Here is a 20,463-nt window from a genome sequence, read left to right as displayed (position 1 = left end):
CAACTGCCTGGATCCCAGGCCTGCCCTGAACGAGAGGTCTTTCCACCTCCATAAACACGTGTAGCTCTCCACAGAAGTGACAGCAAGTCTTTCAGAAGCAGCTACCTGGACCCAGGCATTAAAAATCAGAACATCACACAGTAAAAAAATATCAGGTGCCTGAAATACCTCTGAAGCCCTGAAGCTGGCACTATGGGAGAAGAGTGCATCTGCCTGTTCATCAGCAGCACAGCCTCCCTCCTCTGCACCCCTGGCCTTTCCCAGTTTCAGTCTGGAAAAGTAGAAGGGGATTTCAGTGTATCTATTCGGTCATCAGATGATGAGCTGCCAACAATTATGTTAATTTTCCCCAGTTGTAATAGGCCGTTTAGGGCCCCAGCCAATGACCAGGGAAACTGCTGGAAAGAGTCCCGCTGATTCCAATGGCCATCCAACAACATGCAGCCATATAGGCTGAAAATTAAACACAGATCCTCCACAGGATTGTCCTCTGTTCCTCACAATTATCATTATTATTGTCATTACTGGATTTGAATGAATGCCCGTGAGTGCAGATGGACAGTGATTTTTATCGAACAGAAATTCTGTCATTTAACTAGGACTTTCTCAGAACTTGAAACAAAGGAGAATGGTTCCAGATGCTGCTCTTTCCTTTTGCATCCCCGCAGCTGCTGACCAGCTATGGTGTCCACAGCAAAATCTGAATGTCTTTTAAGTGAATTGTAAAATCTGTCCAAAAATTCTTTACATACTGCAACAAGAAAATAAAAACCTTAAGCTGAACAGCAGAAAGTGGTAAAGCTGCCAAAGGAACGCTAACAAGTTAGCTAAAGACAGGGATCATTAACACTTAAAAAAAAAAAAATAAAGACTGCTCTGTAGTTTAAAAACAGAACTCTAATTTCATCTTTTAGCTTTATAGATAACAGTGGGTTTGTGGTTAAGGAAATCGTTCTGTCAGCTCTGTGTGGATCCCATTAACACTTTTTTAATAAAAGGAGCTCTGAATCTATCACCACTTTGATGTCAGTTCAATAAAGCTAATCTTAGCTTTGGTTTTAACATGGATATTTAATTGTGTTTAATCACCTTCTGCAAAAATCAATTTAGTTGACATGATACTGACCAGAACTGGTCAGCAGAGATAAGGAAGAGCTATGTTCTAGCTACTCCATGCTATTACACTCACCTCTAAGCAGGCAACTAATTAATGTGGTTAGCCTCATAACACCCTTGGGAGGAAGGGAGAATGCAATGCTACTCTTTTTTTTTTCTTTTCAGATGAAGAACTCAAGAAACAGTAAAATTAAATTACTTCCTCAAGGTCACATAGTAAATATCTGACAGTGCACAGAATTAATTTGTTTCATGCTGGCACCCGCACCCCTAAATCAGTTCTTGCCTAAAGTTAAGGCGTCTGTCACCAACTAACCTGATGCTGATCACAACCTATTCTGGTAGTTGTCTCTTCTCAAACTTCTAGTTTAAACATCGCTCAGTTTTGTAACGAACTTGCCCTGCGGAGTATAAACTTTGTGCCAGCGCCCAATGAAGACAAGATTTTCTACCAAGAGCACAAAAGTGATTTTCAGGCGTATTTTACCATGGAGCTTGCTTGGAAAGCTCTGGGATTGCCTCATGGCACCCTTGTAATTCATGTCATAACTTAGGTCTGCATTATTAACCATAACATTTTATATTTACAAAGAGTCCTCCAGCCAAGGTTCTCAGTACACTTCCTATCTATTATTAAAGCATTTCAACATTCCTGCAAAGTGAATTTGACATCATTTAGGAGATGGAAAAAAAACAGAACTTGGAGAGGAAGAAGGCCAAAAATTTAAAAAGAAGTTATTTGAAGATTTTTCTATTATTTTCCTTGGAACAAAAATCATTCGTGTGTACGTATAAAAGTTCTCAGACTTGACAAAAGTAAGAGAGTTGCTCAGCCAACCATGACCATCATAGATGTGCCTCGAGATAATAGTCCCTAATACAGCAATCCTCAAAACAGTGATGAGAGTATTACATTTCTTGTTTTATTAACACAGACTATACGTGCAATTATCTGTGGCACATGCATATCGTTACTCTGAAGAAAATCATACATATTTGATTTTCATGATAGCTAACAAAACCTTATCAAAGGTGATTTGTGCTAGTTGTCAGTTCTAGACACGAAGTACGTTTGCTGTGTTTAACTAGCCTTTGGTGCCTCCTTACTCCTTACATTGGCTGAAGTGGTGGCAGAGAAGAACTGTACTGGAGTACCTTAGAAGAGGCTCATATGGGCAATGTTGCTTTCAGAGAAGCGGCGTCAGCTTGAGTCATCGTATGATTCCCTCGGGATGCTTCAGCGTGGGTCAGCAGCTCCTCCTGTGAACACTGATCAATGCCCCAGGTACAGGTTGGAAGTTTGGTTGTTTCAGGTTGTAAGAAAACCGGATTTTTCCACTTTGAGACTCAAGTTTGTGATGTGGAGTCCAATAAAGGATGGTTTATTCTGCACGCGCTCAAAAGCTTTTTCAAGAAAAAAAAAAAAGAGAAAGAAAACTAACATTCTTGACTTACAAGCAAAAAGAAATATATGTTTAATATGCTTTATGTCATCTAAAATATAAAAAAAATCTTGGGATACTCTCTAATAAGCACTCTGGTGTAAATAAATCTGGCTTTAGCTTTACTGCAAACCTACTGAGCTGCCAAACAGACTAAACGCTGCAGATGAGTTGTAGCATTGCGATTACATGCTGCATTTATGCCACCTACAGGCATTAATACCAGCTTTTCAACAGGTTTGCCTGCCAAAACTTTCTATGGACTTCGTTTCTGGACTGCTGTGAGAAGACTCCAGAGCAGTCAGCCCTGACCTTCCACCTATAAAAACATTCTGTTCAGCTTACTAAAAATTAACACAAGTATTTAATTAATCTGATCTGCTAACTGAACATGCCTCCTCCCTATCACTTAGGTACTGTGACTATGAAGCAATGAGGATACTGAAATCAACTTTCTGATGTGCCTTTTGAAATGACTGGCAAGTGTGAGAGCAAACCCAGAAATAGCCTACAGCCTCCACCGAAACCTGGCAACTTCGGGGGTGATATAGAGACAGACCTCCCAACAGCATGTATTCCTGTGCCCCAAATAAGCAACACAATAAATAATGATGATGATGTAGTTACTTCAAGGGATTTAGGCAATGAGTTTGAAGACCCTCTTCTTATGGAAATAAATAAATAAATAAATCTCACTGATGCTTTTATGCAGGCAAGAGATAGGGACAGAAGTTTTCCATCAGTAGGATGTCAGCATCTCCAGTAGAACTGTCTCACACTGTCTTGAGGAAGGGACTGCTTCTGAAGCCTGGGGGCAGTGCCACCGGGAGAACCACGGTCCAGGTCCCCCACAGCCCAGCTCCCCTGCAGCTCCCCTGAGAATCGACTCTGCTGCCTCTGCTCACATCCCCAGGCCAGGGGCGATCACAGGCCACGGTCCTGCAGCTACCATCTCTAGCCTCCTTGGAACTTAATTTCCTGAGAATTAAGTCAGAACACGCACAAGATAATTAAAAGAAGTTCTCTCATCCTTCTTTCTTCACCCCAAGGGACATTTTAGAGTATATACTGTTTACCAGTCACAAAAGAGTCTGTTGTTCAATAGAAACGCTTGCTTCCACTTTAAATATCTCAGCAGATATTACTGCCTTTTTGCCATCTCTGTAATTTTCCTGCAGTCAGCCTGGTACAAACAGTGCCAGGGGATCTCTTTTTGCATTCAAGCCTCTCAGGCTGCCTGCAAGCTCTTGGTACAGAAGAAGCTTGGGCAAGCTTCTTACTGTGCTAACAGCTGGTCTGACAGTGGCTGGTCTGGTTTTTGGATAGCTAGGAGATGTGCCACAGACTGGGAGAGAAGGGGCAGCTCTGATGCTGTGAAGGTTTGTACCACTGCTTTGTCATCTGGGGAATAATACCAGGAGTTTCATGCAGAGTACCTGGCTAAATCAGAGGTAAGTTTGCTGTAGGGGTAGGATGGTGGGCTTGTTTGTTTGATGTAGGTACCTGGAGATGTGCAGGATTTGGCTGGATTTGTCTCCTCCTTCCAACTCAGAGGCATACCTCTTCCAGAGGTGTGAAAGATTAAATTCTCTTGCATCCTGAAACGAGACTGCCACTTGAACCAGTGTTTGCCTCCTCAACCCCACCTTTAATGAACAACAAGCACATGGAGGCTTTCACTTACTTACAGGACTGCCATAACAAGCAGGGCAGCTTCTCCTGCTTTCATTTAGAAGTGGGTTGTTCACCCCATCTCTCAGCTCACTCAAGCTCAGCACAACCGCAGAACTGCTCATTAGCTGAGGGTGCCACTGGAAAAAATAGGAAGGGCACAGGCAGGCAAGGGCTTTCCACTTTGCAATAAACAGTACTTGCCACTGCAAACCCCTGCCAAGGCATTTCTTGCCTGCTTCTGCTCAGGTTTGCTTACACCTGGAAAGAGCATTAGCTGCTTTAGTTAAGATAAGGAGAACTGTGTGTCCATCCTGGTATGTCCAAGGCATAACAACAACTGGAACATAACTGTGGATGCCCTTGGTTGTGTAGGAGATGTTAGCAGTGTGGCCACAAGGACTTTTTGAGGCACAGATTACACACACCAGTCTATTGTCATAAATGCTGCAACTGGTATTAGGATTTGGGAGAAAGCACAGGAAATTATTCTTGCATGGTTTTTGTATTAGGGGCTTTTGTTCTCCTTTACCCTCCTATCTTCAGTGTCTCTTCTCAGACTCCCTCCATCTCTACCTTTGACAAAAGCATCGCTTCTGTCATTGTTTTCTTCTACAATACCTTTCTCCAGTCCACATAGGTCTCTCCTACTCACTTCTACCCTTCCCTTTTTGTTCCTCTGTTTATAAGAGGAGGCAGAAAGGAGCTACAATTTGGACAAGCTTCAAAGGTATTGTTTTCAGCTGTGCAAGTTTCACGTTTATCAATACCGCCAGCAGTCCCAGCTCCAGCTTTTGGTCAGACTTCAGCAAGCTCGGTTACTGACAGGAAGATAGTTCAGTTATTTAAGAAGCCTAGGACCACTTTTGGACACAAAATCGTCTGTAACTCTGGATAACTCCTTTCACCTCTACATGATCTTGATTCATTCCTTTAACCCTTCAGCATATGGTATATAAAGCCAGGATAAGGACAATCTTTACTTCTGAATGATGCAGTGTGATGACTGCACGGCATTTAAGACTCCCTATGCAAATGAGATGCAAATGAGCACCCAAACCTACAGAAGCACTGTCTCCGTTAGTGAGGTGCCGCATAGAGGTGACCTGCTCCCCATTAAGACACATGGAGAACTTTGCTGCACCCACTACAGGGCCACACGAGATCTGAGGAGCCTTCAGCACAGCAACAGTTCTGGCCACAATTAAGTGAATTCTGTGTGAACAATGTTAAATTGAGCAATTGATTAGAAATCACTTTTTTTTTTTTTCCTTCCTGTGGTAATGCTAAGATGGATTCCTCCAACAGAAGTGCAGCGTAACGAGACACTGAGTTTTGCTTTCAGACATCGGTTCTGCCTGGTTAGATTATGCAAAACCAGTGCTTCAGCCTGACTGCTTCGCTAATGACTAGAGCACTTGGCTAGGAAAATATTTGCACCCTCTCCACGTCCTTCATCGCCTGCAATTAAACCATGAGAGCAGCCACTGACATCAAGCTCACGCACCCCAGCACATGTACGGCATAGCTTCGTTCGCCTGTCTCCATGTTCACCTCTGTTTTCTCAGTGGTTCAGTCTCCCGCAGCCAAAGCGGCCGGAGCCCGCACAGACCCATGCTCCGCCTCACGCCCTCCGCCTGACGGATGCCCTTCTCCCGGCTGGCTGAAGCCCTGTGCCCAACTGATGCTTTCCTCCCGGCTGAATGACACCCTCCGCCCGACGCCCTCCGTCCGACAGACCGACCGACTGACGCCCCCTGCCTAACTGACGCACGCGCTCCCCGCAGCGGCCGCTCACCGCCAAGCCGCCCGCGCCTCGCGCACGGACTCTGCCCCCGTTGCCACGCTTGATGACGCCCCTCTCTCAATTTTTCTCATTGGCTGCTCAGCCGGCAACGGCGCGCTCCCGAGCGCCCCTCTCCTCGATTGGTTTGCGAGCGAGGGCGGTGCGAGGTTTTGATTGGCGGCCGGTGAGAAGAGGAGCGCGAGATTGGTTGGGAGCGGGGCTGGCGCGGTGCATTGTGGGGCGGCGGGGGCGCGTGGGGCTGATGGCGGCCATCGGAGTGCATCTGGGCGCTACCTGTGCCTGCGCCGCCGTCTATAAGGTGAGGGGCGGGGGGGAGCCGGGCTTGGGCTTCGCCGTCCTCTCGCGGGGTCGCGCAGGGAGCGGAGCCCTGGCGGGGCGAGGGGTGTCCCGTCCCGGGGCGTGGCTGACGGGGTCGCCTCTCTCCGCAGGACGGTCGCGCCGACGTGGTGGCCAACGATGCCGGGGACAGGGTAACTCCTGCGGTCGTCGCGTTCTCGGAAAGCGAGGAGGTGAGGCTTTCCTTCTGCGGGGGGTGCTGGGGGGGCGGGGGGCTCTGCCTGTCGCTCACCTCCTTTTCCTCTGTGTTCTTTACTCAGGTTGTCGGCTTAGCTGCAAAGCAAAGTAGGATCAGAAATATTTCAAACACTGTAGTGAAAGTAAAGCAGATCCTCGGGCGGAGGTAAGAGAGCAGGGGTGAAAGGGAAGGTGAGCCGTGCGGTTGTCCCCGTTAAAGCTGGTCAGTGAAATGTAGTCTCAGCACTGGTGCTGAAGTCTTTTTAGTCTTGTGTGATAGTGGTTAAGTTAACCTGGCATTGACAGGAGGGTGCGCTACGTCTTAAAAAGTCGTTATATGACAAATTCATTCGTTACTTTGAATGAATTTGTAATATAATGAATCTAATTCATTCATTATATTCATTACATGCTCTATCTCATTCTATGAGTAGAGGCGTGTAGTAGTTTATACCTGAATTTGTCTGTGAAATAAAATCATCAAATTTAATAACAAGTTGCATATATGCTTTTGGTATATACCTTAGTTTCTTAACTAAAACATCTCGTTACCTGGATGTCTTACTGTGGCTAAAATCCACTCTGGTTTTAGTTGCATGATACTCTGCATCGCCTTTTATTACAGTCGCGGAGCATGCTGACGTAATGGCGGTTGTGACTCCCAGTGGAGCTGCGATGATTTACACTGGCCATTACAGTGACACTAGAACTAAATGTGCTGGATTAGGTCCAACATCAGAGACGTGACAAACTTTTCAGTGATGACCAGAGCTGTGTGTTAGAGCTCCTTCACTGAAAGGAGTTGACAAGATGGTGTCTATTCTGATGTATTTATCAGCACTTTTAGGATGCATAACTTTACATAGTCAGCAGAGGATAGTCAGCTTATTGCTGCCACCTTATTTCAGTCAATATGAAAAAAAAGTGCCTCTAAAATCTTTTATAACTATTGGGGATAACAGGTTAAAACAGTGTGTTGTTTTTTTTGTTTTCCCCTTCACTAACTAGTAGGTATTTTTTCTATCAGTTGTTTTGGGAAAGGGGATTGAAAGACACCAGCAGTCGGAACTGTTGGTTTTTCTTCTCCAGTATAAATGTGTCTGTAAAGTGGAAACAAATTTTGGTTAAAGTATAGCTTCATATGCTGTAGACCTTATAAGGAATATAAGCAAGATGAATTTGTGCAATTACCCTTGAACGTTTGATTTACTTTGTTATTTTGAATTTGTCTGGACAGCTCTGGTGACCCACAGGCAGAGAAATACATTGCAGAAAGCAAATGTTCAGTAAGTACAATCTATTTTTTTTGTTCTCAGAATAACTTGTATCACTTTCTGCTGTTCTTCTTGGGGTTGTTTGTGCCACACCATGTCTGTGTTCTTGTAGTGATCAGCTCTCGTTACATGAGGTCCATTTGCTGCTGTATAGAATGTTTCTCTTATAGAGAATTTCACTGTGTTCTGAGATCTGCCATCGTAATAAAGTCTGGCAGAAAAATTAGATGTATCTCTTGGGCACTCTCAAAAGGGATGATTCTCAATATATTTGGGTAAGAGCATTGTGGTGTTTCTTAGCGCTGGGAGAAGATGCTCAGGTTACAGCATCTTGTTATAACATTTGATTTAATCTCACTATTTAATTTAAATAATACTCTGCCTGTTACTAGAAATCATTTTGCAAAACGAGAGAGAAATTATCCTGGAAAATATATTCCTAAAGAAGGAATGAGTTTTCCTTTGGTTTTTGCATTGACAGGCTTATGTAGATAGTTGTTATGTTTTCTTATGGAATGTAAACAGGCAAGCACTTTTGTTTAAACATTGCTTTTGTACTGAGCAAAAATTTTTAATAGAAGAAGTCTGGAGTCTTTAAGTCTGTATGAATGTTGCTGTCATGTCTGTTGGATAATACAGGTGGTTTTTGTGATCTTTGATAAGCATCTCGGACGCATTTATTCTCTTGTAACTAACGCAGAAAGTATTTACACAGTGTAATGGTTTTTACTTGAACAGAAACTAAATTAAACGTTACCTTTTACTAATAACCAAGTTGCATGTCTAACAAAGGTGTGTTGGTTTTGATTACAGATAATTGAGAAGAATGGAAAACTTCAGTATGAAATAGATAATAAATTTATTAACCCAGAAGATGTGGCAAAACTCATTTTCAGTAAAATGAAAGGTATTTAATAAGTAAAATCATAACATATTTTAGATTTTTAAGCTGTCCTCACTTTTAAGATGTGGTATGTTGTGGTTTTGCTTTTAATCAACATGTTATGCCTATGTTTATAAACAGAAACTGCTCAGTCTGCATTGGGTTCAGATGTAAATGACGTTGTTATCACTGTCCCATTTGATTTTGGAGAGAATCAGAAAAATGCCCTTGGGTAAGAGCATTAAGATTTTTCTGTTATTTAACATGCCTAAAGCAGACCAGCTGGCAGATCAGCAATGGGAATTCTCCTGCTGGACTTCAGCTTGCAACTGTCAGCCAAGACATTGGGATGCTATCTGATTTGGGAAAAATGTGAAACTAGGAGATAAAAATCCTGCCTTTAGAAACCTTAAATGGGATTCAGTGTGGTAACCAAAATGAAATTCTGAATCAACTGAAGTGAGAGGAAATTGTGGTATCATTGAGGATAGAATGTCATTTCAGATGTGTTATTTGTAGTGGATCTTCAGTGTCTGCTTTGAAATGCAAATAGTTTCCCAGCCTTCTTCCGTCATTTCCCATCCCTTCATACAACAGAACTCACCAAACAACATGGTGTTACATGACTTCACTGAGGACTGTTTTATCAGAGAGCAGATATAGAATATGTACCAGTATTCTACTTGGATGTGTAGCTGTGAAAGTTCTTCTGTATGAAAACTTAAATAGGCTTTAAAATGCCCATAACTGGCAGCATCTATTTCTGTTTTCTGGTATGTGGGAGCCCTTATGTTGAACTGTCGTGAAATACTTAAAGCACACTTAAAGTTGGTCACAGAACATAAGTGAGCTGGGTGTTTGCAGTATGTAATGAAACATTCTATTGCTCTGGCATACAAGTTTCAGAATAACTTCAAAGTGGAGGAAGTGACTTGTAGGGCAGCCCCAGGGCACTGAAGTTTCAAGAAAACATGCAAAGAGAATGTTAGAAGTGAGGTGTGGTAACTTGATTTGGAAGTAAAAGCAATTTTCCTAGTACAATATCTGTGAAATCATGTGCCAAGAACTTTTAATATCACACCTGAAGATAAGTTAGCAAGTTTGGTTGAGGGTGGGGTTTTCATCTTGTAGCTGAGGGGGGTTTTGCTGGGCTTTGTAATGTGTGTAGGCCAATACATCTGTGTGTTTTTCGACAATAAGCACAGCAGATCCAGCTACCTGAAGAACACAAGTAGCAACTGAACTTCTTGGTATCGTTCTTTTCCAGTCACTGCTTTTTGTTAATACCATGCCGTAACCAAGTTCTGAGTTGGTGACATACGTAGTTCAGATTTCATCTGAATAGCATGCGTGACTGTGGTGAAATCATTAAAGTAAAATGAAATGCTGTTATGCCTTATCACAGGGAAGCAGCTGCAGCTGCTGGATTTAATGTTATGAGATTAATTCATGAACCGTCTGCAGCTCTCCTGGCTTATGGAATTGGCCAAGATTCACCCACTGGGAAAAGGTAAAATCGTAATATTTCCCTTCTTAAATTTAAGCTGCTGTACTTAAATCCTCAGAAATCTTAAATGGGGGAATGCTGTGCTGCCTTAGCAGTCAACAGAAAATTAATGATCTGAGGCTTGTTCTTTTTTTGTCTCAATAAGGCCAATAACAATTTAGAAGTTGTAAATCCGTACTGGTTTAAATCCCTTTTTTTTTTCTTTTGAATTGTCTTTAAAGATTTGTCCCTGGTTCTGTCTTGCTCTTTAATGAGCTGATTGGCTTGAAGAAAAACGCATCTCTTGAACAGATTTTGGCATAGCTGATTTTTAATTGTGGGGGATGGGGTCATTTTACATATGGTAGAAGAACTAAAGCTGAGTTCCTGGGTTCAGGAGGTGCATTGGGTTTCACTTATGTATATTCAAATAATTCACAAAGTTTTCAAAATAGCAAAGACCGCTGTCGGCGCAAACGGACATCTTGTTGTTTTTCTTGGTTTATATTTTTTACCCTTCTCATTCTTGCTTATAATCTTGAATTTAATCGATTCTTAATTGTGTTATAGGAGAGATGATGGCTGCTCTTGCTGTGTGAGAGAGACTAATTTTGTTCTTTAGGGAACGTTGTCAAGCAGTCAGCGGTACTAAGATACATTAAATACAAACACCCCAAAGCAAATTCTCTTGACAAAACTAATTAAAACCTGCAATACGTTACATGGTGGTCGTCTTTTTAGAAAGTGTGTCAAAGGGAATGTAACTTTAGATGGCTTATTAATACTACTTTTTCTAACCATGGCAGCAATGTGCTGGTTTATAAGCTTGGTGGAACATCGCTTTCTATCACAGTCATAGAAGTAAACAGTGGAATATATCGTGTGCTTGCTACAAACACAGACGATAGCATCGGTGGAGTTTGCTTCACAGAAGCTCTAGCGCAACACTTAGCCTCTGAATTCCAGAGGTAAGTTTTGAATTCCAAGCATGTTGCTGTTAGGACAGGAAACTTGTTATCTGATGTCTGCGAGTGAAATAGCTCAAATAACACACTGTTCCTTCAGTATCTTTATAGGGGGCTAAGGAGGGGGACTGGGAAGTACTTGGTTTTGGGTAGATGTTGCCCGAAGTCAGTGTTAAACTATAAGGACTCAGCTATGAACTGTTCTGTGTTCTGGGCGATGTACGTGACTACAGGCCGCTTACATCCTTTCAGTCACAAGCTTTTGGGGTGGCAGGGAATTCACTGGTGTGGGTTTTGTTTGGTTTTCATGTCAGCATGAAGGACCATGGTGGGGCTTGGGTCATCAGGCTGAAGTCTGTGTGGCATGGCATCTCGTGAACAAAAGCAAACAGATGCATTACCATTAGCTGTAGTGATCCGGAGGTGGTTGGTTGCATACTGTCACAGGAGGAGGCTTTTTGGATGAAAAGTACTGTTCTGTTGACATGGTTAATGTTTGGTGTTCTTTTTCTTCTTAACCTGTGGTTAAAATCAGTTAACTTGCAGGCCTTTTCTTGCTGTTCCTTGCAGTCACTTGCAGGATTTGTTCAGCTGAGAAACTGTTCAGAAAGACTTAAAGCTGTATGATAAATGCTAATGCCCGAGTTCAGGGTGCCTCTACATGATATTCTTTAGTTGAAATCAAAATAGACACTTTAATTCTTTGCGAGCTTTCAATGGCGGCATTGTAGACAATACTAAAATGTCTACAGAAAAGAAGTTCAATAGCTTTAGCCTGGTTTTCCTTCCAGAAAGTTAGTGTTATCACTCAAATGCCTGCATTTCTAAACTGATCTCTCTTCTGCTTTTTTAAATGTAGGTCTTGTAAACATGATATCAGAGGAAATCCCAGAGCCATGATGAAGTTAATGAACAGCGCTGATGTTGCAAAGCACTCATTATCAACCCTGGGAAGTGCAAACTGTTTTGTAGACTCATTGTATGATGGATTGGATTTTGACTGTAATGTGTCCAGGTAAGATGAATCTTGAAGCTACTGCTTTTTAGATAAAACTATGCCTGAAATATTTCTAGGTGGTATTTAGGATGTTCTGTAATGTTTGGGGGTTTTTTTTGTGGCATTAATTTTAGAAATGGAAGTAAGACGACCAACTTGCTTTCTTTCAGCTTTGTTTCATGTTGATGGTTCTGTTATGATGTGATCTGTAGGAGTTAGGGTGGTTACACTAGCAATGTTGCCCCAACGGTTAGAAAATAAAGTGCTAAAAGGCCCAGGCAGACCCCATCATAGGTTGCTGCTGAAAGGGGAACAGATACTGTAATTACTCAAGGTTTCTCCCTATTATTTTTTCTGTTGTTGGTTTTTCCTTGGAGTCCAAAGGTCATCTTTCATCTAAATGAAGTCCAGTATGATAGGAGCCGTGGAAGTCTTGATGTTGCCTCTATTTGACAGCTGGCGTAGAAAGATGGTTTTTGTCTCTTTGTTCACACTGCTGTGTCCTCCTCTGTCTTTTTCTCTCTTGGGATGATCTCTTATTGAGATGTTTAGCTAATTTTGATTGCTCTTCCCGTCAGCAGCACCCTTAGCAAAATGAAATAGACTTTTTTATTCCAGAACTGTGCATCCACTGCTGCAGCAGTTGGATTTAGTAAAATAAGGCACAGTATGTTTGCACGTGTGAGAAGCAATGCTGTGTAACTTGTTTGGCCCAGTTTTGGATAACGATGCTAGTCCCATGGACTAGCATTGCAGAATTTGATTTGCTGTGTTTGTACAGAGTCAAACTTCCTCTTCAGGCTTGAAAGAGCCCTAAGCAAACACAAGTTTGTTTTTCAATTTGCTTGAGTACTTACCTCTCTATGTGCAAACCAGGACTCAGCTTGATTTGCCTCTGAAAATTCAAGAGGCACTTTTGAGTCTTTGTGTCTCCATTTTAAAGATGATGAAGCAGTTCCAGGATTTTTCCTTCTTTTTCACATATGAGTCAAGACAATAATCCTGTCGTTTCTCTGAAGAAGAATGAATGTGCGTTCCCTGTAAGTGTTAATGATGAAATCAATAACACAGATATTTTCACAACAACAAAAATCACTTCTTTGAGATTAATAACTGGGAGATAAGATTTCTAAAAGAAAAAAAAAAACAACACAAAAAAAGCCCCAACAAACAAACCCTTAGTACCAGTTATAGCTAAAGAACCAAAGTATATTCTGAAAATGATTGTTCTTCCATTTCAGGTATTTGTCTCTAATGCATGAGATGACACTTCTTGAATTCTCTTTTTTTTTCCCCTTCTAGAGCCAGGTTTGAACTTATCTGTTCTTCACTTTTTAGTAAATGTGTAGAAGCAATTAAAAAGCTCTTGCAGCAAGTTGGATTTACAGCAGATGATATTAATAAGGTAATAATAGAAGTCATTTGTCTGTAGTATGCTTTGTAACTCCACAAGAAGAATATTTATGGGGCCTGTTTTCCTTGAAAGCTGAGGTTATTTTGTGATGTGTTTAAGCGCATTTGGCTCAGAGCCAACTCAAGATCTCTAGAACTCCTGTCTTTGCTTTGATTTCAGTTACCTGAAGTTAAGTGTAAGGTAGAGTCAGAGTTAGCAAGGTGTTCTTACTGCTGTATATTGAATGAATCGTAGAGGATTTATCTCCATTTGGTGTGTTTGTATAACTCTCGGTAGAGCTGAGGAGTGCCTCCTTTAAGTTCAGTACATAGACTTCCTTCTGCCTTCACTGAGCTCCAAGTAGGGCTTGCTGACACTTCTGAAGAAAGCCCAAGTTTAGACTTCTTTTGTCTTAGGAGTTGAACAAATTACTTGGTGTCTGCTTGGCGCCTGTGTTCTTCCTTGTTAGCTTAAAAAACTTAGGAACATGTTAGATGCCAAACCATAGAGTGTTTTAATGCCAAAGATGGTGAATAAAGTAGGAAACACTACTAGTTTCATTCAGGTGTCTTTTTTGCTTTGATATAAGAGTAACTTCATCTCAACCCCTGTGCACCTGTGTGTAGCAAATAGTGCTGTATTTATTGCTGATGGAATTGGCACATAACTCCTGCAGCAAAAGTTACCTGATGCTTTTAATGATACCTGATGTATTTCAGACTCATCATTAGTGTTTGCTGTGTCACGTATGAGTTTCACTTGTAGGATAATGAAGGATCCTAGGCCATTGTTCAGAGAACATCTCTTGGTTTCTGGTGGCAGTATTTAAGTGGCCCAGTGTGCTGTCCTCTTGGGCCTTAATGGTTTGGGTTTTTTTGGGGGGGGGGGAGGGAGGGTGAGGGCAGTTTAAATGTAAAAAATAAATGGGCCTAATTTACAACTCTTATGTTTTAAATGAAGAAAAGTGGGAGTTAGCTTTGTTTAGAGATCTGGTTGAGCTCAACAAAGCTGCTGTAATAAGAGAAGGGTTTTAAGGGGTTTTTTTCTTGCACAAGATCAGTAAGTGACTGCTGGTTGTCAGTGACGTCCCTCAGGATTTGATACTGGGGCTAATACCATTTAATGCCTATATTAATAACATGGATGATGGGGTAGCATGTGCTCTCTGCACGTTTGCAGACAGTACCAAAATGAGGGGAGCAAGCAATACCTCTGTAGGTCAAGGCTGCTAGTCAGAGGGGTTGAAACAGGTGAGAGAAATATATGTAATAGAATAGAATATCTGAGTTGGAAGGGACCTACAATGATCATGTAGCGCAATGGAGGAGAATATCACAAAGATCAGCAAAGGCAAATGCAGAGTCTGGGGTGGAACAATCCTGTGCAGCAGGACAGGCTAGCAGTTGATAAAAAGCAGCTTTGCAGGAAAAGACATAGGGTTTCTAATAGACAGTAAGATTAATAGCAGTGAACCACGTGCCTCTGCAGCAAAGGTGCTGATTGCATGCTGGGCTGTAACAGCAAGGGTGTAGCCATGGGTGTAGGAAAGTCTTTCCCGCTTTGGCACTTGGACAGTGTCTGGATACAAACTCATTTTGGGGCTTCACAGGGGATGAAAGGTGCTGGCCTACTGGAGCCAGTCTGGGTTTGCTCACCTGTAAGAAAAGCTCAGGGAGACTTAGTGCTGCCTACAGTTACCTGATAGGAAGGCATACATGAGACAAAACCTGACTTACTCCTTCCTGTAGGTGCATGATGGAAGGGTGAGTGGTAAGCAGCACAAGTTACAACGTGGAGAAATTTTAGATGCCAAGAAAAGAATTTGTAATGTGAGGGTGATCAAACACCGAAACAAGGGCCTACGTAGCCTCTGGAGTCTATAACCATGGCGGTAAGGTCCTGATTGTAACTGGACCTGTTCTGGGCAGGAGGTTGGACTAGATGACCTCCAAGAGCTCCCTTCCAACCTGACATTATTTTGTGACAAATTCCTCAGTTTTTAAAATGTTACTTCATTGAGCTGATGCTTACTATAAGAAACACTTTTTGCAAGATAACTGTTTCAAATGTGCAAGGTATTTCCTTGAATTTCAAAATCAAAAATAATAGAGGTCAAGCAAAGACAGCATCAATTTTTATTTCAATAACTACAGATGATGAAATATCCCAGAGCAGTTTGTATTTCTGTGTTGCAGGTTGTGACCTGTCTGTTTTACCTGTCAGAGGAAAGATTTGAAATCATTAAGGCATGTTTTCCAGGTAGTTCTGTGTGGTGGGTCTGCTCGAATCCCGAAGCTACAGCAGCTGATCAAAGACATTTTCCCCACTGTGGAACTACTGAACTCAATTCCTCCAGATGAAGTTATTCCCATTGGTGCAGCCATAGAGGCAGGAATTCTGCTAGGGAAAGAGAATCCTGTGTTAGAAGAAGAAGCACTCTTTATCGAATGTTCCGCCAAAGATATTCTTCTTAAGGTAAGGCTAAAATTATTTAACTTAAAAAATTTTACTGCTGCAGTGAATATACAGCACTACTTATGAATGATGTTAGAGAAACAGTATTGTTTTATTATCAGTTTTACAGATTGGCTGTAGATCAGCAGTAAGCAGTAACTCGGGTTTATTGATAAAAAATTGACAGGAAGAACTGCTTGATTTGAAGAGAAGGTAGATTGTGTCTTTGACATGTTGTAATAGCTGGGCTTTTTCATTTGTTTATAGGAACATAACTTTTTTTTTACTTGCTGTAATGGTAGATGTGGCAGAGAGAATGAATCTTGGATTTCTTTTCTCATGGAGCACTGTTGTAACACTTCCAGCTCACCAAAGTACTTAGAGAAAGGAATGAACTTTTTTTTTTCTTTTTAAAGGGAGTAGACGAGTCAGGGGCTGACAAATTCACAGTGCTATTTCCATCAGGGACACCATTACCAGCTCGAAGACAGCACACCCTGCATGCTCCTGGAAACACATCTTCTGTATGCCTTGAACTGTACGAGTCATTGGGGAACAGTCCCATGAATGAAGAAGATAAATTTGCACAGGTGAGTATATATGTTCATATGCGCTTTAAAAATCAACCGCTTGGAAATGAAATGGAGGGCGGGGGTGTAAAACGAAAATCAATCCCACCCCTACCAAAACTTCTTGTTACAAAATCAGAATGACATGCATGTCTTTGGAAATGGTCTTTCAGCATTCTTCTATAAATGAGTTATGAAATATTGAAGCACTTAAAGAAATTGAAATTTCACTTTTGCATGTCTAAATGGCTGGCAGGGTTTGACGTTTGGAACTACTGTAGTAAGCCCACTTGGGATGAGAGATGACAAACAGTCATTCCAGTAGTACGCAGATGTCCAACATTTTAGAAATAAAACTGCTGGAGGTAATGATGTAGCTAGTGTGTGTACTGGTGATTACTTTTTGATCTTCCTAGATTGGACAGGATCTTTGTATTAAATAACCGCATTTTATTTTTCAGTGGTGAGATGATACGGTTAAATCCTCACCCGATATAAAGATATTACTCAGGAGTCAACCTATTGAGAGAACACGGCTTGCTTGAAACAGTGGTGATGTGCTTACGCTGGCTTTGGTGCACTTAAAGCATCAGGGAGGGGGCAGATGTGGCTGAAATAGAATACTTGAGAAAATTGTTATTCCACCTTGGTCCTGCCAAAGATCTTTAAGGGGCCAGGAAAGGGATGTTAGCTAATAATTACAAAACTGATCCTGAGTAAAGGAACATGCTCGCCTCCTACTGTAGTCTGTGGGAGTTGCAGGTACTCCAGGTATCTTCGTGACAGACCCTGAAACAGTACTGCAAATAGCTAAAAATGCATAGGTGTGCACTACAGATGAATGATGCCCCCTAGGGCATGCTTTGGTGTTGAATTACTAGTATGAGATGCTAAACAGAATGGATTGCACACCTTAGCTATTGTGTCACTTCCATTAAACTGCTGTGCAAGGATATAGAGAATTTTATCAGTTAACATCATTTTTTTTTTAATAGATTGTACTCCAGGATTTAGATAAAAAGGAGGATGGCCTACATGATATACTGACTGTACTCACTATGAAAAGGTACCCAAAATATTTATTGTTTTGCTGTTTAATTTGCTGTGTCACACTTCTGACAAGCAGTCTTTATTCCTGTTACAGCATATTTAATTTTCGGTTGAGAAATTTCAGCATCTTATTGTTTACAGGGCTGTGTCCTAGCAGGGGTAAATTCTGCAGGAATGTGGTTTTTATGCAGTACTTTCTGTGCTTTCATTGTTTGATTCCTAAAGAAATAAAACTTAACACAGTTGTATAGAAGATTTTTAGCAACTTTTGAACTGGTTATCAGTTTAACCATGCTTGAGAGCAGTCAGGATCTCAGATTTCCCATGGAAGGGCTCAGGGAGTTCTGTTGAATGCCCACACTCTTAGGAAAAACTGAAGTAGAATTCGTCTTTATTAGTGGCAAAGGAATCCATGAAGGACTTCTCATATGCAGCTTTGGTGATGAAAACCTGTGGCTCTGTCCTTCCAGAGACAGCATTGTTAACCATGAAATACATTGCCACAGGAAATCGGGCTTCATACATCTACTTCTTACAGAATTACCTGTTCATTATGGGAAAACATGAAGTATCTTATGGCATGGTGGGGTATGGGGATAACATGGCTTTGAAGAAATTTCTTTCTTAGGTCTTAATAGGAGTGCTTGGGCTCATTTGAAATAGTCTAAATAGTTTATGAAGATATCAGATGGTGGAATTCTAAGTAGTCAAAGTATGTTTGTCTTCTGAGGACTGCCCTGAAGTTCATATTGCTTTTCTAAATAATATGGAAGTTGTCTGGATGTTTCTCAAAAACTAAATCCCTACTTGCTATTTCAGTTCGCAGTACTTCATTTTCTTATGTTAACTATAAGGTGTATTAATGCTCTATGAATAGACTTCACCTAAAAGACCTTGTTAGCACACAGGTTTGCACTTAGCATTGATAAGAAAAACATCTTAGGGGTTATATGCAACTGTGTAGTGCAGAAAACCTGTATTATTTCAAAGGGGTTTTAGTAACATTTACATGAAAAAGGTTAGGGAACATTCACTGGAACGCATCTGTTTCTATCCAGATATTAAGTGTGGCTGTTGTATGTCTAGGTGAAGCAGGATTCAGTGTTGTCTCTAATTCTTGGATTTTGAAAATTAAGGTTTTCTTCCTCAAAGGAGATCTTTGGTATTTAAAGACTACTAATACTTTTAAAAAGTCAAGTTCTTGTGCTTTGAGAAGACGTGCTTATCTGTTGGTTGCTGTTACTCAGAGCTCTGAAGATGAATATTCTGAATAATATTACTGCACATGATATTACAAATCTGTACTAAATAAACTTAGTTACAATATTTAAACACATTCCTGAATCTGTTCCACCATAGATGGAGAAGATGCATGCTTTAATGGAGAGCAAGAAGTGCATATCTAAATACTCAAACTAAAACTTAAATTAATAAATCAATTTAATCTCTGAAGCATGTTTTCCCCTGGATATTTTGATGCACATCTTTCTTCCTTTTCATCTGTGTGAAGACTATTGTTTATCTTCTCTGGAATGTGCAGTAACATACCAAGTGCTGTGTTGAGATAGTCCTAAAACATATCTTTCTTTTATCTAGGGATGGGTCCTTGCATGTTACCTGCACAGATCAAGATACTGGAAAGTGTGAAATCATCACTGTGGAAGTGGCATCATAGTCCTTTTGAAAGGCAACATTTTTCTAAGCTGATTTTTTTTTCTCTTGTTGGCAGAAAAGTCAAAGTGGTGACTCTGAGATGTCTTTAATGATTCTTAGAGGACTGTAATAAACTGATGTAAAATGTTAATTTGCCACCAAGTCTGTTTGGAGTGGAAAGCATGGTGCGAAATGTTAATCAAGACATGCAGACAGCAGAGCATTGAATTATCAGCACCTGATATAAAAAATGCAAAGGGCAAATGCTCATGCCTGTAGTTCAACAGCAAGCATGTCACATAGTATAAAGATTTTTCCTTGGACTAATAGGTCATGTAGTCCTTCAACCACTATATCTGTGGCTTCAACAGTGTAGCATTGAACAAGCAAGAGCTAGACTGGTGAAAATCCACTCTCTAATAACTGTACCAAACTGTACTGAAATCCTGCCTGGTCTTGATGTTGCCTGAAACTGTGGAGGTGATGCCCATTTGTGCTGGCCTCTTGGGCAGGATGGTCTTTTTTCTGGGGTCACTGTAAGATGGTTTTGTGGTGTTACCTGAAAAATGTGTGTAAGGATTATATGTGCTTATTTATGTCATTAATAAAATATGGGGTTTTTTATGCAGATCCTGGTTCTTCCATTCTGTGTAGCACTGCTCTAATTTGTATGTCATTACAGATTTGTTTGGATATTACCTGGCAGCTTTTTCTGTTTTATGTAGGGGAGTAATAAGACACAGCAGGCAGGTGTGGTTACAGGATTTAATGTGCACTTAAAGGGCAGCAGCTCAGCCCCGAGGGCCAGATGTTGCGTTGTAAAACATTCACAGTGATGCCTCAAAATTAGAGACGGAAACTACAGCATGGGCTGCCTGTCTGGATTTGCAGAGACCTGTGTTCAATAAACTGTTTTTCTATAGGCTTCCCAAATGGTCTTCTGTTTGCAGAATGTGTATTTTGATATTCTTCCTACACCACAAAAGCAATAGGTACTGCATAGTATAGATAGAAATCTTACTGCATTCCGAATAAAAATGTCTGTATTGTCTGGCTTAGCAGCCTAGAGAGGGGGTTTGAACTTGCGAGGCTTCAGTAGAGGAGGAAGTGCTGGGAAGAGTCCCTGGTCTTTGATCTCTGGAAAATAAGTAGTTTATCAGTTCCTGTGTGAAAACTTCTAAAGGGGGTCT

General features: G+C 41.2%; 1 protein-coding gene and 1 long non-coding RNA gene across 4 annotated transcripts; one reads left to right on the top strand and one right to left on the bottom strand.

Annotated features, from left to right (window-relative positions):
- Positions 1-481: 481 nt before the first annotated feature.
- LOC142051877 (uncharacterized) lies at positions 482-6,082 on the bottom strand. The gene is made up of 4 exons (XR_012658660.1): positions 6,028-6,082; positions 4,247-4,369; positions 4,062-4,156; positions 482-2,520 (listed from the first exon to the last, which is right to left on the bottom strand). It is a non-coding gene; the product is annotated as an uncharacterized LOC142051877 (long non-coding RNA).
- A 166-nt stretch (positions 6,083-6,248) lies between these two features.
- Positions 6,249-19,901, top strand: HSPA14 (heat shock protein family A (Hsp70) member 14). 3 transcript variants are annotated; one of them, XM_075081541.1, is made up of 14 exons: positions 6,249-6,334; positions 6,465-6,545; positions 6,633-6,715; positions 7,787-7,835; positions 8,637-8,730; positions 8,848-8,938; positions 10,112-10,216; positions 10,999-11,160; positions 12,017-12,172; positions 13,457-13,559; positions 15,807-16,022; positions 16,418-16,591; positions 17,566-17,636; positions 19,217-19,901. In XM_075081541.1, the coding sequence occupies exons 1-14, from the start codon at positions 6,278-6,280 to the stop codon at positions 19,293-19,295; spliced, it is 1,521 nt and encodes a 506-aa protein (XP_074937642.1). In that variant the 5' UTR covers positions 6,249-6,277; the 3' UTR covers positions 19,296-19,901. The 3 variants fall into 3 exon arrangements, 2 of the variants coding, with proteins under 2 accessions (XP_074937642.1, XP_074937643.1); XR_012658659.1 differs by having other exon boundaries at positions 6,252-6,334; positions 16,467-16,591; XM_075081542.1 differs by having other exon boundaries at positions 6,252-6,334; positions 13,493-13,559.
- The last annotated feature ends 562 nt before the right edge of the window (positions 19,902-20,463 follow it).

Source organism: Phalacrocorax aristotelis, chromosome 1 (assembly GCF_949628215.1).
Source record: "Phalacrocorax aristotelis chromosome 1, bGulAri2.1, whole genome shotgun sequence".
In the NCBI taxonomy this organism is placed as follows: domain Eukaryota; kingdom Metazoa; phylum Chordata; class Aves; order Suliformes; family Phalacrocoracidae; genus Phalacrocorax; species Phalacrocorax aristotelis.
Note: the sequence above shows the minus strand (reverse complement) of the source record. Positions and strands in the feature narration are given on the sequence as shown.

Coding starts and splice junctions, on each gene's coding strand:
- HSPA14 (XM_075081541.1), top strand. CDS start 6,278: ATGGCGGCCATCGGAGTGCATCTGGGCGCTACCTGTGCCTGCGCCGCC. Junction 6,546..6,632: donor CGTTCTCGGAAAGCGAGGAG/GTGAGGCTTTCC, acceptor TTCTTTACTCAG/GTTGTCGGCTTAGCTGCAAA. Junction 17,637..19,216: donor ACTGTACTCACTATGAAAAG/GTACCCAAAATA, acceptor TCTTTTATCTAG/GGATGGGTCCTTGCATGTTA.